This window comes from Saccopteryx leptura, chromosome 3 (assembly GCF_036850995.1).
Source record: "Saccopteryx leptura isolate mSacLep1 chromosome 3, mSacLep1_pri_phased_curated, whole genome shotgun sequence".
NCBI lineage: Eukaryota > Metazoa > Chordata > Mammalia > Chiroptera > Emballonuridae > Saccopteryx > Saccopteryx leptura.
In genome coordinates this window covers 271,349,077-271,365,932 of record NC_089505.1, presented here as the reverse complement: position 1 = coordinate 271,365,932, position 16,856 = coordinate 271,349,077, and the positions used below count along the sequence as shown (strand labels likewise).

Genomic DNA, 16,856 nt, shown 5'->3' with positions numbered 1-16,856 from the left:
AAATCACCTCTCCACTCACTCATTTATTCCTTCATCCATTTGACCAACAGGTACAGAGAAGCTAGGATGCACCAGGCACTGGGAGGATTGCAGGCCCTGCCCTCACGACTCCATTGTGGAAGACAGATACTCGAAAGGGACACTGAGGCAGGAGATAACCTGACATATCTGGGCCCCCTCCCACAGTCCCCAGACCCCAGGTTTGGATTGGGAGGGGGGGGGGTGAGGTGGGAGACTAAAAGGCCAGACTGGTGGAGACCAGAGGCCTCTCACGTCACTCTAGGAAGCGTGTCCATGGGGCGTCATTAAAGAATGCAAGCCGGAGGAGAGCTTCATCTGATTTACTTGCTGTGGAATACGCCTGCCAGGCAAAGGTTTGCTCCGAAGTGGAAAGGGAAACATTTGGTGTGCAACAGCCAGAATTGTAAGTTCAAGTTTCATGGACTCCAGCTGCCTTCACTTCCCAGGATCTTAGACAAGAAGGGTCCTTGGGGATTAACTCATCCAGCCGTGTTATCTCATTTTCTGAGCCGTGTTAACTCAGAGAAGTGGCTTGCTGGAGGTCACTGCTATCCTTAGCTCCAGTCAGCACACTGAACCCCAAATAACAGTTTCAGAGTGCAAGCTGGTCGATAGCCTGGAGAGGAATAGGGGTACTAGGTGTAGTGTCGTGACAGGGAGTGCAGCCCCCTCCCCGCTTGCTGGGGACACAAGCCAAGGCCTCTTTTTCATAGTGGAGGTCAGAATATTTATTATCCATCAGTATTAAGGATAAGAATTTGCTTTCCTTGCTGTGATAAAATAAGTAATTGGGCAGCCGTGCAATCAGGTGAGTTATTCTGTCATGATCCCGGGTTTAAAGGGCCAGGTAGAGTCTCAGGCTATTTATTTTGGCCATGAATGGGGATACTGTTTCACACCTCAGGTTTCCCGCTGTCACTGTAGTAGCTGAAGGTCTGCTCACTTCGGACAAGGGGTCATCTGTTTGGTCAAAATACCTCATTTAGCTTATCAGTTACATCTTAGAACCATGTTGCTATGAATCAAAAACAACCATCACCTCAACAGCATCAGCTGTGTTCTCAATCCCACAGAAAGGGAGGAGTGTAGACACAATTATTTTTTTCCTCTTCAAGCAACAGAGCAAAGTGGTTAAAAGCATGAGGGTTAATGTCAGGCAGAGCCGACTCTGTCATTCACCACCTGTGTGTCCAGGGCCAGGTAGGTGACCCCAAATATCCTTCTTCTTCATGGAGATAATAATAGTCCTACCAGACTCAGGCTATTTGTGAAATAAAATGAGATAAATCATATAAGAGACTTAAACACTGTGCGTGACATACAGAAGCTTTGGGGGGGGGGGAGGTAGTTATTATTTTGTTCCTAAATGAATGAGCTATTTCTATTGAAAGGCTTGGAGAAGAATTTACCTACAGAATGGCCCAGAGTGAAATATTACCATTAACTCTCAGGTGTCAGGACTGCAATAGAGAATTTTGAAATCCTTACCTTGACTCTGACACAAGCAAATTTTGCTTTTCTATGTGATGGCGAGGCAAGTGGCGCATGTTCCCAGACGTCTTGCTTGCCGTCCCGTGTGGCCTGGGTGGGGTTTGAGTGATCTAGCACTCCTGGGGGAGCTCGGAGGGCGCTGTGCAGAGAAAGCTGGTAGAGGATGCCAGCCAGTCACCAACATTGGTCACAACATGGAGGGGAGTCTGACTCCACTGAAGAGGGAAATTGTCTTCCTCTTGAATATGTTGTTAAATTTATGAAGGTGTCTGGCAACATCTACCAGAAGAGCCTGTATTCCCATCTGATTAACCACAGTCATTCACAAGTCTCTACTATTTGTTCAAAAACAAGCACAGTTTCTTCATAACCTCCCCGAGGGCCTTTTTCTCTGGTGATCCAGATACTTGGCATCTGCGAATTAATAGTTCTCATCTTTTATCTCTAAGTAAATAGAAGGATTTGCTGTCCTGCGGTGGCCCTCAGGCCTGAGCTTCTGAGGATGAGCATGCCCAGGAGGGCAGCATGCAGGGAGTGGGGGCCGCAGAGCCTGGGCGAAGAGCACAGGGGCTCCTGGGCTCCTCCTTTAGGGTTTTCAAGTCAAGCAAAAGGTTTTTTTCAGTTCTTGTGTGTAAAGGCTGTCACGTGTGCCAGCCCTTTGCTTAGTGCTGTGTGGTTCCCAGAGAAGAGTTTTCCGGCCCTTATTCTTGGGGAATCTACTGTCAAATTAGGAAAATAAAATTTTATAAATGGAAAAGGATGAGTTTTCAGATGACACCACTGAATGGGCTTGTCAAGAAAACAGGATCCCATGCAACTTCTGATGATCAGGTCCAGTTCCCCTGTGAGCCGTGTGCTTCCTGAGTCCTTTATCTGTCGAGTGTGGATGGTGATACCCCCTGCCCAGGACTGTCGTGGTCAGTAAAGGTAGTGAGGTGAATGATAGCACATGGGGGACCCCAGAGCACAGGACAGACAGCTGCTAACCACAGCAGCTCCCGTGGCTCTGCAGAAGCCCCCCATGCACCCCCCACTCACAGCATGGCCATCCCAGGTCCTGAGAGGTTCACTAGGATCTGGAAGCTGTCACATCCCTGATTAGTAACACCTGTGCAGCCCTACGCCCTACTCCCTGCCTGCCCCCCCACGTTGCTTTCTCCCCTGGGGCTCTGGGCATTCCCATGCAGTGCCATTCCCCAGGCCCAGAGGAAAGGGGTCCCCCATGCTCTCACAGACCAACAGTGTCAGTCTCTCTCTCTCTCTGTCATTTAAGTATTATTCATCACTTTCTCCCATATGTTATAGTTGCATATGCTTCCTATTTCCATCCTACAGTATCTGTCTCGACAGTATCTATCTCGGTGGCTTATACACAATAAAAGGTAATAAGTATTTTTCAAAAGTTAAAAAGGTTGTTAGGGATCTCATGACTTTCCCTCACAAAGGATGTATGTTTTAAGAAATGACTGTTGAAGATGGCTGGCAAGGGCAGAGGTTCCAAGGTAACCTCCATGTATCAGGCCCTGTCGCCTCTGCGACATCATTCCAACGTGGCAAGATTATCCTCTTTTCATAGATAAGGAGATTGAGTCCCAGAGGCATGGGTTTGGATCAGCCCAACAGCATTTGCTAGTAAGCAGCAGAGTTATGATTCAGCTTCAGAACTCCTTTACCTCCTACCTGCACCCCAGGAAAAGAGAAACTGGGGGAGCCACCCAGCACTTCACATCACAGCATGTAGGAGCCAGCTATGGCTTATATGTAAGCCAGACACCGAATAAGATGCAAAGGTAGCTATGGGGATGGCAATTCTTCAAAGCCAAATCACCCACATTTCTAGAGATATCAACAATTGATTTCTTATCACTTTAAAAGTATACTTTCATTGAAAGTAAAAGTATAATTTGACCTACCACTGCTCCCTCACCGTGAGACCATTTCTTCCCCACCTCACAGAAAATTCATTTTAGGGGTCTTTGCTTTTACTCACAGATCCCTTTCCCCTTCCCTAGTAAAGAAGCATAGTTGGTCTTAGAAAAACTTCTTTTTTTCCTTCATAAAACTAACTGCTAGATCTTTCTTTATCCCTTCAGGTTTTAAAGATTTTTTTTTTTTGATGGTACATTGTTTTTGGAATTTCCTCTCTTGCTGCTTTTTGAGTTTCTGGAAGAAATCTGTGTGTCCACCCCATGGTAGCCTGGGTTATACCATGCAGCCTCTAGCTCAGTTCTTCCCTGGCAGCGGCTGTATTCCCTTTCCTACCACAAAGCCTTCCTTTCCCAGCCCAAAGAAGTTGGGTAAAACCAGCAGATAGGGACTTCCAACTCATGGGTTTTACATTTGACCGGAAAGATCAGGGATCCCCAAACTACGGCCCCGCGGGCTGCATGCAGCCCCCTGAGGCCATTTATCCGGCCCCCGCCGCACTTCCGGAAGGGGCACCTCTTTCCTTGGTGGTCAGTGAGAGGAGCAAAGATGCTCCTGGAGTACTGTGATGGCGCCACAAAGTGCGGCGTCTCTCACGTACAGTACTACTTCTGGTGATGCGGGATGCACGCATCACGGCTCTGGAAGTGCGTCATATCTCTTGTTACGGCTAGCAGTGACAAATATGGAACCAGACATTGACCATCTCATTAGCCAAAAGCAGGCCTATAGTTCCCATTGAAATACTGGTCAGTTTGTTGATTTAAATTTACTTGTTCTTTATTTTAAATATTGTATTTGTTCCCGTTTTGTATTTTTACTTTAAAATAAGATATGTGCAGTGTGCATAGGGATTTTTTCATAGTTTTTTTTTCTATAGTCCGGCCCTCCAATGGTCTGAGGGACAGTGAACTGGCCCCCTGTGTAAAAAGTTTGGGGACCCCTGGGAAAGATGGTCACGCACGGTCATATGGAGTCAGCCCGGCTCTGTCTCTTACCAGCTTTGCAACCTAATGACTTGCCTTTTCTGAGTCTCAGTTTCCTCATACATTTCAAATGTTAACAAGGATAGGATAGTCAGGATTGCCAACTCCCAGGGATAAAAATCATAGGGGCATTCTAGGCAAACCCACTCTTCTCTGACAGCTGCAACATTGCTCCCGAATTCCTGTTCAGCTTGATGATCTGGGCCAGACCATCTTGGAGCTTTGATCACTGCTAAAGCTTAGATTAAGTAGTATTTGACCACCATAGACCCTGCAGGGGGCGTTTGACAATGTCTAGAGACATGTTTAGGTCTCAAAACTTGCCAGGAAGTGTTACTAATAGCATCTAATGCATGGAGGTCAGGGATACTGTGTAACATCCTACAGTGCTCAGAACAGCCCCCACAACAAAGAACTGTGCAGCCTCAAATATTAATCCAGCTCCAATGTGCCACGGCTGAGAAACCCTCGATGGAAGGGACACTGCCTGGCCTGCTCCTTCCCCTTGTCCTCACAGTCTGTTTGGCCCTCTGGTAGCTGGGGTGGATGGGAGGTCCTATGGAAGCTCTCGCAGTCCTCATTCTGGTGCAGGATACAGTAAGGTAGCCTTCAATCTGGATGTCAGGTGGCAAGGGCAATGATAAAGGAATTCTTCCTGAGGGAGAAATGCTGGAAGCACCCCCCACCCAAAAAAAATCAGGGACTACCAAGATGCTTGCTATCACCATTATTATTTAGCTTTGTTGTTAAGATTCTAGTCTACACAATCACTGCATAAACACTGCAAAGGAGGAGTTTTTGGTAAAATAGTCATTCGTACCAAATGATTTGGAAAATCCAGAGAATCAACCGGGAAACTCCTCTTTAAAAGTCATGTTCCGTGTGGTGGCAGGGCACAGAATGATGAGCAGAGGTCGATGGCTTGCATATGCATAGGCAACAAAATTGAAGATAGAATGGAAGAAAAGACTCTATCTACTATAAGAATTTAAGATAAAAAAATAATAATTTGGGTTATTTAAAGTGGATTCAGCTTCAATTACCATATAAACTCCAGACAACAGTGCTTTAAATAAGATAACTATCGAGAGGTGGGATTCCAGTGACCATTCCTGGGGCCTGGTCCTTGTGTTTTTGGTCACAGGAGCATATGCTAGAACTCCAGGCACTATATCCTCATTCAGGCAACAGGATAAAGGAAGGAGAGAAAAGGCAGAGTAAGGCTGTTCCTTTTAAGAAGACTTTCTCACATCTGATTGGCTACATTAGTCACATAACCACACCCAGCTCTGAGGAAGGCTTTGAATTCTAGTTTACAGCCGCGTCACTATGTACATGGCTTAAAAAAAATTTCTCTCACTAAGCAAGAAAGTGAGAATGAATATTGGGACAGCCATCAAAATGCCATAAAATATAACAAGATATGGACAAGATCTATATGAGAGAACTTTAAAATCCTCCTAAAGGACACAGACAAGACTCAGACAAATAGACAAACACTATTATTAGATAGGAAGACTCAACATCATAAAAATACCAATTCTCCCTGAGTTAATTTATAACTTTAAACATGTTCCAAATAAAATCACCACCAGGATACTTTTTAAAACTAGACAGATGAGTCTAAGGTTTCTATGGAAAAATGAACAAGCAAGAGTCGTCAGTAATTTTGAAAAAGAACAGTAATAAGGGGACCAGCCTTATTAATGAATGTTAAAACATATTATAAACCTATAATAAGTAAACAAGTGTGGAATAGATCAGTATTATACAATAAAGAGTACAGAAATAAATTCAAATACATGTGGGGATCTAGCACCAGTGTTTGATCAATGTGGTATTTCAGTCAGTGAAGAAAAGATATGAACTAGTTAACATATGAGATTAGGAGAATTCACTAAATGTCTGGAAACAAAGTTGGATCTATACTTCACATCTTTATCAGGACCAATTCTAAATACATCAAAGACGAGTTTATAAAATGAAAGCATCAAAGTACTATGAGAAACTTGGGAGAATGGTTTTATGACTTTGAAATTAAGACATGAAATTCAAAGACTATAAAAATTAAAGATCAACTCAATTACATAAAACTAAATTGTATCAGCATGACAAAACCACTGCAAGCAATGTCAAAAGTGAGTTTCAAAACAGTAAACTAGGACAAATTAGTTTTTAGTTCATACCTAGTTTGTCCTTAATATAGAAAAAGCTCCAAAAAATCATTAAAAAACAAACACCACTAAAGGAAAATGGGCAGCAGACAGTTCACAGATAAAAAGTACAGATCACTTTAAATATATGAAAAATGCTCAAACTTAATAGAGAAACTTAAGCATATACTGAGATACTGTTTCGCAACCAAAAAATTGCTAACATACCATGTTGGTGAGCAGCACTATCATATACTGCTGATAAAAGTGTAAATTATTCAACTTCTAATATCTATTGAAATCCACATTCTTGTACTCTCAGATTCAAAAATTTCATATCTAGGAAATGTATATAGTTACCTTCATGTATATGCAAGATATTGTATACAAACTTATTCACCACAGCCCTGTTTGTAATAGCACAGTACTGGAAGCATCTTAAATGTTCCCCAGTAAATAGGGTAAGGTATTATGCAGCCATAAAAAATAATTAGGAGGTTCTTTATGTACCAAGACAGAATGATATTTACTCTATAGTAAGTGGAAAAAGTACGGTATATATAGTAAGCTCCAGTTAGTTAAAAGGGGGTAAATGAATATTCATTTTATTGCACTTCACAAATATTGGGGTTTTTTTTACAAATTAAAGGTGTGTGGCAATTCTGCATCAAGCAAGTCTTTTAGTGCCGTTTTCCCAACATTTGCTCACTTCATGTCTCTATTTCACATTTTAGTAATTCTCCTATTTCAAACTCTCTTATTATATTTGTTATGGTGATCTGTGATCAGTAATCTTTGATGTTACTCTATCAGCAAACAGTTACAACTTATGAAGTTTTAGCTGATAGCATTGTTATAGCAATAAAGTATTTTCTAATTAAGGTATGTACATTTTTTTAGGCAATGCCATTGCACACTTAATAAACCACAGGGTGTTGTAAATATAACTTTTATATTCACTGAGAAACCAAAAAAATGATGTGACTCATTTTATTGACACTCACTTTATTGTGGTGATCAGGACTGAACCCACAATATCTCCAAAGTGTGCTTGAATATATTCACATTTTCTCATGTATGTACACAGTGTGAGCAAGAGGGTGCGTGGAAGCTAAACAGAAAGCAGTGCCTTCAGGGGGAGAAAGGAGTGTCTGAGGAACAGGTGCAGGAGGGAGAGTATACACTGTATGCCCTTTTATGCTTTAGACTTTACGAATATATGAATGTATTACCAACTGAAAAAAAATAAATGAAACTATTAATAGATAAACTTAATAAGCAAAGGCTAGTCACATTGGCTCATATATAGGGACAGGGATTTTGCTGCCTTTTCCCCCCACTATTAAAAAAAATGACCCCACTCCTTGGAACTATCCCCAGTGCTCAGAAGTGCCCTGGCCTTGTATTTGAGAACCGAGTAGACAGGGATTAATAGCTAAGCAGACGTCCTTCTTTGCAGAGCTGTCAGTCAGCATGTTTGATGGGCTGGGCCTCAGAGGAGGCAGGGCTGGGAAGGGGGCTGGGAAGGGGGCTGGGAAGACTTGGAAGCCCCTAGTGAAGGGGCAGCACTTAAAGCCAAGAGGTGGGAGAAGCAGGAAGAGGAAGTAGAATGTCTGGGGTCCCGGGGCAGCTGTGCTAGGAGGGAGAGAGCATGAGGGGAGCTCAGCCCTCAGCCAACTGTGCAGCAGCAGAACTCCAGGGAGGCCACCTTCTTTCAGCAGCCCTCACCCCCGACTCCCTTTTAGGGAAGGGCCTTTTTTCCTCCCATCTTCTCTGTCTGAGCAAGCATGGCCCTGGGCTGCCCTGAGCTCTCCCATATACGGACATCCCACTCGGAACTCACTGAGAACCCAGGACCAGACAAATTTGGTCCCAGTGGTATCAGTATTTTTATTTTTAATGAAACTCACTAATCCCAGAGGAACAATGTTCTAGAAAAGGCCTTTCTGGCCCTCTGGGGGTCTTTGAAGCTTCATTAGTTTCCCTGTCACAAAGGAAAAGAACATAAGTCACCGCCTTGTCCATGGGACTTGGTTTGTGTGGGGAACTAGAGTTCTAGAAAAATGCAGGCAATGGAGGGGGCTCTGAGGAGGTGACTAGTGGAGGGATCTCAGGCACCAGTGGCAGGACGGTGGGAAGAAACCTTTCAGCCTGGGGCCTCCCTCACTGCTGCAGAGAGGCAGCTGCCTGCCCGGCAGGGTCCTCTGAGCCTTCGGCAAGAGCAGCTTCTTCCTCGGAGAGAAGGGGGTCAGGCAGCACAGGGCTGGTGTGCCTCTGGCCCAGGGCAGGGAGAGAGGGCAGCACGGTGGAGGGGGCAGGGAGATAAGACATTCCACCTTCTCTCACCCTGAGCCGGAGCCCTGAGCTGAGGGAAAGGCTGAGCCTGATGTGCCGGAAATGCTGAGTCTCGATTTTCGGAACAAGGGCAAGGTTCAGGCTGGTGTGGAATCCTCTGAATCTATTCCATTCATACAAATTAGAAGTAGTCCTCTCTATGACAGCAAGGGCTTTAGAAGAGAGTGCTCTGAGCGGCTGCATGAGGGGTCCTTTATAAAGCTGGGGTTGGTGGCTGGCATTGAAGTATGTGTAGCCCACGGAGGCAAGAACACCAGCTCCCAGAGCTGGGGACCTGAGTTCAGGCCCTAGTTCCACCAACGCCCTGTCACCTTACAGAAATCACTTACCTTCTTCCGGCTTGTGCTTACTTATTTTTGCCAGAATAATAGCTGAGTGTGCTCTTCCTAACTCTCAGTGTTGTTCAGAACTTGAGTGTGGTTTGTAGACTGGGGTGCTTTCCACATGTTGTTGTTGTTGTTGTTATTGTTACTATTAAGGTGAGTGTTGCCATGGTGATCATTACACCTGCACCTGGGTCTTGGAGAGGCAACTTGAGTTTAAAGAGTATGGAGGGGCCGGAACATTCTGGGCCTATACATCCACCTCTCAAGGACTCCAGCTGGTGGGCTGACAGCACACCTGTTCCCTCCCACTCAGTTTACTCATGAAGGAAGTGGGTATAGCAGTGTTTAAGACCTTGCTACTTTTCAGGCACAGAAACAAGCCTAGGAGCAGGAACGTATCTGGTCCAACTTGACAGATAAGGGGTAACAGAGCAGCAACTTGACTTTACCAGGATCCGGCCACTATAGTGATTAAAACCCAGCCTCCAAGCTGCTGTTCATCTCACTGCTTTCCACCCCCAGCTGAAGCGGAGCCTTGACCACACACAGTGGCCAGGGCTGGGGGATGGGGTGGGGTAGGGGAGTCAGGCATCCCAGTCACAGACTGGGCTGGTTGGGCTCCCTGTTCTTTCTGCAGCTCCTGAGCATTTGCTTAGAGCAGCACATTTTATGTGCTCTTTTCTCAAGAAGTCCCAACTGCAAGTGGAAATGTGGCCACGGCTGCGAGGCAGGCAGGCCCCAGTGCTTCCTGCCCCACCTTTGCGCTCAGGCCTGGATTCCTGATTGGGGAGGGGTTCAAGTGCAGATGCCAGTAGGCTTGGAAGAAAGGCCCCTCCAGCTCTGCGTGTGGGAGAATGAGCCTTTTTTGCAAGGCCCCACCCCATGCCACAGTGGCTCCTGAGGAAGTCCCTGGGGGGCCTCCATTCAAGACTAGGTATTTCTATGGGACAGGTCTAGGGTTTGCAGACTTGGTTGGTAGGTAATTCTCACCCAAAATCCCAGATTTTACACAAGATCTTACACAGACCCCGAAACTGTAACACTGGCCACAGGGAGCTGCACTGGTTGATCCACCTGCCATCACGATCCTCACTCATGCGCAGACCCACCTGAGCTCTAGAGGTCTGTTATTGCAACCAGTGTGCCTTCCCTCCTGCCCCAGGCACTCCCTCACCCAGCCTGCTTGCTCCCAGAAGATGGATCTTGCACATACATGGTGCACATGCAGGCAGGGCTCCCACTGCCCTCAGCATGAATGTCAAGCCCCTCCTCCTGACATTCGGAGCTCTCTGTGGTTGGTTTCAGCATGCCGGTCCTGCCTCACCATTTACTGGGACCCAGTCCTCTGGTCTTCACTACCTTTTGCGTCTACTGTATTGGCTTCCTCCTCCCTCCCACCTTTTCTCTTTCCAAACCTTACCATCTACCCAAGCTTCTCTTGAGAGTCACTGTTTCCCAGAAGCCCTCCGGCCCCCACCAGCTGTCAGTGCCTCCCCCTGAAAGGCAATAGCTCACATGCTTGGCACCTGATTCTTGTGTGGTTTCACCTGACTCACAGATGTTCACAGGTGTCAGTCTTGTTCCTCCAGGTGATCTGCGTGGTTAACTTATGAAGGCAGGGACATAGTTGCTTCTTTCTCATATCAAGGTCTAAATAATATGAATTTCAGCACATACTATAGCTTCAATTAATAGCCACTAACTTTAATCTTTTACACTGCAGTTGTCCTGGGGTTGTGAAGCCCCTCCCTCATGTTGGGGAGAATGGAGACACCTCTGGGGGTTGGCCATCGTGGGGGAGAGACCTGGTCTGAGGTTGGTTACTGGCAGGTTAAGCCTCCTCAGAACTTTCTATTAATTATTTATTTATTTATTTATTTATTTATTTATTTATTTATTTGACAGAGACTGAGAGAGAGAGTCAGACAGAGGAACATGCAGAGAAAGACAGACAGGAAGGGAGAGAGATGAGAAGCATCAAGTCTTCATTGCAGCACCTTAGTTGTTCATTAATTGCTTTCTCATATGTGCCTTGACCAGGGGGCTACAGCAGAGTGAGTGACCTCTTCCTCAAGCCAGCGACCTTGGGGTTCAAACCTGGTCTTCTGCATTTTAGCCTGACACTCTATCTGCTGCGCCACCACCTGGTCAGGCAGAACTTTCCATTTTGTAGCAGGTTTTCCTGAGATGTGCACCTCTCTCCAACTGAAAGGACCATATTGGGATGAGTGAAGCATTAACTCTGTGCTTCTGGCCTGCCTTGCAGGGATTTGAAACTGGACAACATCCTTCTGGATGCAGAAGGTCACTGCAAGCTGGCCGACTTTGGGATGTGCAAAGAAGGGATTCTGAATGGTGTGACAACAACCACGTTCTGTGGGACTCCTGACTACATCGCTCCTGAGGTGAGACTGTGTGCACAGGGCCAACTCCTCCTGCTGCCACGGCTGAGCCAGGGCTTCATCCCCAGGGACTGGGGTCACTTGGTGGTGCTGGGGGAAGGCTCCTGAAAACCAGGATGGATTCCATGGAAAAAGGAGAAAAGGCTTGCTGATTTCTGCATAAGGAAGTGGTGGTGATAGAGGAGATAATGGGTGAGCTGAAAGTATCAGGCCATCCCCCAAATCTGGGCAGGTCCTTCTAAATATTATTCTTTCATTCCAGCCCAGAACTTCCAATGGAACTGGGACCAAGAGAAATTTGTTGACATATTGCTTTCACTTCTAACCATAATAAAGGAGCACCACTAATAAAGGCAGCAATGAACTTAACCGGCTATAACTTGCTTACAGTAAAACCAGGATTAATTTGCCATTTCTAGTGTAGTGGTGATTCTACATAAGGAACACACAGGATTAAGGAGGAGGGGGAGGAGGAGATTAACTGCCTCATTATAAATGGAGATCTGAGATGTTCCTTTTGAGTCTCACCAATGGGGTGCCCTTTTGTGAAAGTTATTTAGATGTTTTGCTCATTGTAAAGTGTTTGTTTGCCTTTAGTCAAGCTTGCCCAACCGAGTGATGCCTAGGGTGACATGATTCAGATTTTTTTTTAAATAGTTTTGCAGTTTTTTTTTATTTATTTATTCATTTTTAGAGAGAGGAGAGAGAGAGAGAGAGAGAGAGAGAGAGGGAGGGAGGGAGAGAGAGGAAAGAGAGACAGAGAGAGAGAAGGGGGGAGGAGCTAGAAGCATCAACTCCCATATGTGCCTTGACCAGGCAAGCCTAGAGTTTCGAACTGGCGACCTCAGCATTTCCAGGTCAACGCTTTATCCACTGCGCCACCACAGGTCATGATTCAGATTTAAGATAGAGTGTACCTGACATACAAAATAAAATGGTCTTGAGGGTTGTGACACTTGGAGGATGGGAAGGAAGTACTGATCCCCATTAAACATTGCCCATGGTGGATAGGTGTGTGTTAGCACATTTAGATTTCATTTCCTTTCAGCCGGCACTATTTGAGCACCTGCTAGACACAAAGCAATGAGGGGATAATTAATTGAATAAGACACTGGTCTCTCTCCTCAAAGAACTTTTGGTCTAGAGGGAGTGACAGGTAAGTAAACAACTAATTAAGTAGAATAAATAGGTACGAAACACAAGATGGGGTCCTGGGGAATCAGGGAAGCTTCTTGGAACACCTGGTGAATGATTTGAGTTGTAAAGAATTAGCAGGATTTCCTTTGGTGATGGGGATGGGAAACATTCCTGAAAACAATAGGGAGGACTGAGTGGGAGTGGGGGAGGGGAGGAGGTTCAGCAACCTTGGGCTAGGAATCCTTTAGGGCAGGAGCAGTGTTTCTAATCTGGGTACTTCCTGGATTCAGCACAGAAGTCTGGCTCTTAGTAATGGTTTGTTGAATGAATAAAAGAATGAGAACTTGGGGCATTCCAACATAAGAACATTCTTGGCCTTTTTAAAGAAAGTAAAATAGTGTAGATAGAACAGAGGATTTCTTCATGCTCTTGGCAATGAACATGATTAGAATAAAGACCCAAGGAAGATGGCATTTATCCTGTAGAATCTGTGGACCCACTAAGGACTCCCCAGTGTAGAAGGGTCATAATCAGACCTGTCCTGGAAAGAAGATGGGCATCATTAGTGTGGATCAGAGGGCAAAGTGAGAGAGAAGTACTGTTGAGAGACTTTTCACAGACCAGATGAGACATGGGGAGGCCTGGGGAGAGTCAGAGAAGTAAGAATCAAGTAACAGGTAAATTCTCATTAGAATCTTATCTTCTAAGAAAGCTGAAGAGGTGAGATTCAACCAGTCTTTACCAGTGTGTTCCCTTAGCAGGAATACTAGGTATTTAACCTTCAAGGAGAAATCAGTTAGAGTCAGGGCTTTCAACTGGACATGCTTTTTCAGCATCCTCCTCACTCATCCTTTATCATCAGAATGCTTGGTTCCAGTCCCTCTGAGTTGATGCCAGAGTCATAAGGTTGACAGGCCAGTGTAATAGTTGAGGGCCCAGCCCAAGACAAACATTCACTTTTTCATGAACAAAATTTTCATAAAAGGCAATCCATTGGCAAGACTCACAATGAACTACTCTGACCTCTGCTTAAGAGACCCAGACACTCTTCCTTCCTATTCTACACTCGTGCCCACTAGGCACAATCACCACAGCACGTGACATGGCTAATAATCTCTGGTCTTACTGTAGATAAGTTATATAGCTGATAAAGGTATGGCTATGTTTATCAAGGGCTACAGGGAAGATTAAATGGAAGTATGCCTCTAAAGCATTTAGCACAGTGCCCGGCCCACAGCAGGCACTGGGTAAGAAACGGGCGCTCCATCATTACCACATTGCTGGACTGTGCACTGGGGTGGGAAAAGCATAGATCCGAGAGTTGGGATCCCAGGCCAGACTTGACCACTGATGCCCTTGTGCGACCTTGGTCAAATCACAAAATGTTTTTGACCCTCCGGTTCTTCACCTTTCCGACGGGAATAACAGTTCCTGCCCTACCCATCTCATCAAGCTCTTTGAGTATCTAATGAGATTAAAGCATGGAGCATGAATATACTTCAGAAAGCATAAGCCTCAATTCAAAGAGGAGGGGCTGTGAGGTAGCAGCTAACTGAAACCAGAGACACCTTCTGAGGCACTAGCTCTGCCCCAGGGCTTCTCTTCCCACCCTGTGCCCTTGGCTTACCCCCACCGTGTCACTTCTCCCTTCTCCATGCCCTCCCCCACTCCCCCAGGAATGGCAGCCAGCTCTGGGTAATGCCTGGCGTCATCAGACCCAATGCCTACCCTTCTCTACTGCAACTCTGACCCACTCAAAGGGTTGGCTGCCCCGGGTTCGATTCCGGCCAGGGGACACAGGAGAAGCGCCCATTTGCTTCTCCACCCCTCTGCCGTGCTTTCCTCTCTGTCTCTCTCTTCCCCTCCCGCAGCCAAGGCTCCATTGGAGCAAAGATGGCCCGGGCGCTGGGGATGGCTCTGTGGCCTCTGCCTCAGGCGCTAGAATGGCTCTGGTTGCAACAAGGCGACGCCCAGGATGGGCAGAGCATCGCCCCCTGGTGGGCAGAGCGTCGCCCCTGGTGGGCGTGCCGGGTGGATCCCGGTCGGGCGCATGCGAGAGTCTGTCTGACTGTCTCTCCCTGTTTCCAGCTTCAGGAAACTGAAAAAAAAAAAAAAGAAAAAGAAAAAAAAAAAAAAAGGGTTGGCTGCCTTGCTGGGTGCCCTCCCATAGCGTGCGAAGCCTTGCCATTCTCACAAACTCCATCACAGACAAGCCAACTAGAAAGCAGATAATTAGGTCAAGCCTAAAAGGAATTTCACAAAAGATGCCACCCAAATGGGCAGGGTCTGGAAGAGACCTGGGGAAGGGTGAGCAGGGCCACTTTGTGGTTCCCACAGAGCCATCCTGTCTGAGCATACACAGGCCACCTGGAGGCCACCTCCCCATCACCATGCCAAGGCATAGAACTCAGTTGTGCCACCTCCTGGAGGCTGGAGGGTGGCCACCTTAGAACTCAGAGTCCCCTGAATTAAGGCTAGAAAGGAGCATGCCCAAAGGCACACACAGTGGGCACATGTGGTCACCCGTCTCCTGGGTGTTAGAACTGGGCTGGTCATAGTCAGGACTCAAAAGAATGCTAGAGCCTCTGCCACCTGCTTACTTACAGATGCCCTAGAAAGACAGTTGACCATGAGAAAATAACTAAAATCATGGTAGTATGTGGGAGGTGCCTGCAGATGTTAGGGAGAGGTAAGGGTCTGAGGATAGGAGGACTGGAGAGATCCAAGAAAGATTTCTGGAAGAGATGGGTGATAACCATGACCCTGAAGGACAGAAACGGGTGGTCTTGTAGTGACACAGGTTGGGGTCTGGATTTTCAAGGTTGAGGGAGGCACTGGCTTTGGCTTTGGACCAGCAGCATTACTGACTTTCCCAGGACAGTGGAGCCTATAACTCTGACCTCTAACTGATACCACGTGCTGGCCCTTGGGCTTAAAGACCAAAGGTACTCACCATACACTTTACTAGCCCCAAATAATTTAGAGTTGCCTATACAGGAGGTCCTTGGATTATGACACAGTTCCGTTCCTACAACAGTGATGTAATGCAAATTTTGGTGCAAGTGGAAACACACGTTAGCCTAAGTCACTTACCTATGCTAACATAGTTGTAAAATCATAATATAGAACATAAAATACAGCTAAGCCACAGAAAAAGGATAAGAACACAAATATACTGTACTGTGCACTGTACTGTGTATTCTTCCACCATGTGCAGCCAAACTAGTTCGCCCACGTAGTCCATAAGTACAGCGCAAACGGTGTAAGCTGAAACGCTCACGTCTCAATTTTTTTAAGTTTTTATGGGAGAGAGCATCATAAACTTGAAATTGTATGTCAAGACCAGTGGTGGGATTCAAATAATTTAACAACCAGTTCTCTGCCCTAATGGAGGTTTAAGTATAAAAAAAGATACACTAAAAGATAGTTTATTATTTCATGTATTTAGTACTTATTTATTTATTTATTTATTTATCTGAAGTGAGAAACGGGAAGGCAGAGAGACAGCCTCCCACATGCACTTAACTGGGATCCACCCAGCAAGCCCACCAGGGGGCGATGCTCTGCCCATCTGGAGCATTGTTCCGTTGCAACCAGAGCCATTCTAGTGCCTGAGGCGGAGGCCATGGAGCCATCCTCAGTGCCTGGGCCAACTTTGCTCCAATGGAGCCTTGGCTGCAGACGGGAAGAGAGAGAGAGAGAAAGGAGAGGGGGAAGGGTGGAGAAGCATATGGATGCTTCTCCTGTGTGCCCTGACCAGGAATCAAACCCAGGACATCCACATGGTATTTAATACTTAAATGAGAACAATAAAAGAGGTGCAGAAAACTAGATTATATTATAAGAAAGAGTTTTGAAATATTAATGAAAAAATATTAAATAATACCTGACAAAAAGCAAAACTAATGGTAATGTTCATTCTTTCCATAGATGAAAAAAATTGCAAGTAAGGATGCCAATCAAGAAGCAATATGGAAATATCTTAAATAACAGTTTTATTGCTTTTTGTCAGGTATTATTTAATATTTTTTCATTAATATTTCAAAACTCTTTCTTATA

General features: G+C 45.7%; 1 protein-coding gene across 2 annotated transcripts in view; it reads left to right on the top strand.

Moving 5' to 3' along the window:
- The window catches only part of PRKCE (protein kinase C epsilon), a 512,328-nt gene that overhangs the window by 465,381 nt on the left and 30,091 nt on the right, over positions 1-16,856 (top strand). For both annotated transcript variants that reach the window (XM_066378351.1, XM_066378350.1), the window contains one exon: positions 11,525-11,663. In XM_066378351.1, coding sequence (XP_066234448.1) covers positions 11,525-11,663 — 139 coding nt within the window. The remainder of the gene's footprint in view (positions 1-11,524; positions 11,664-16,856) is intronic.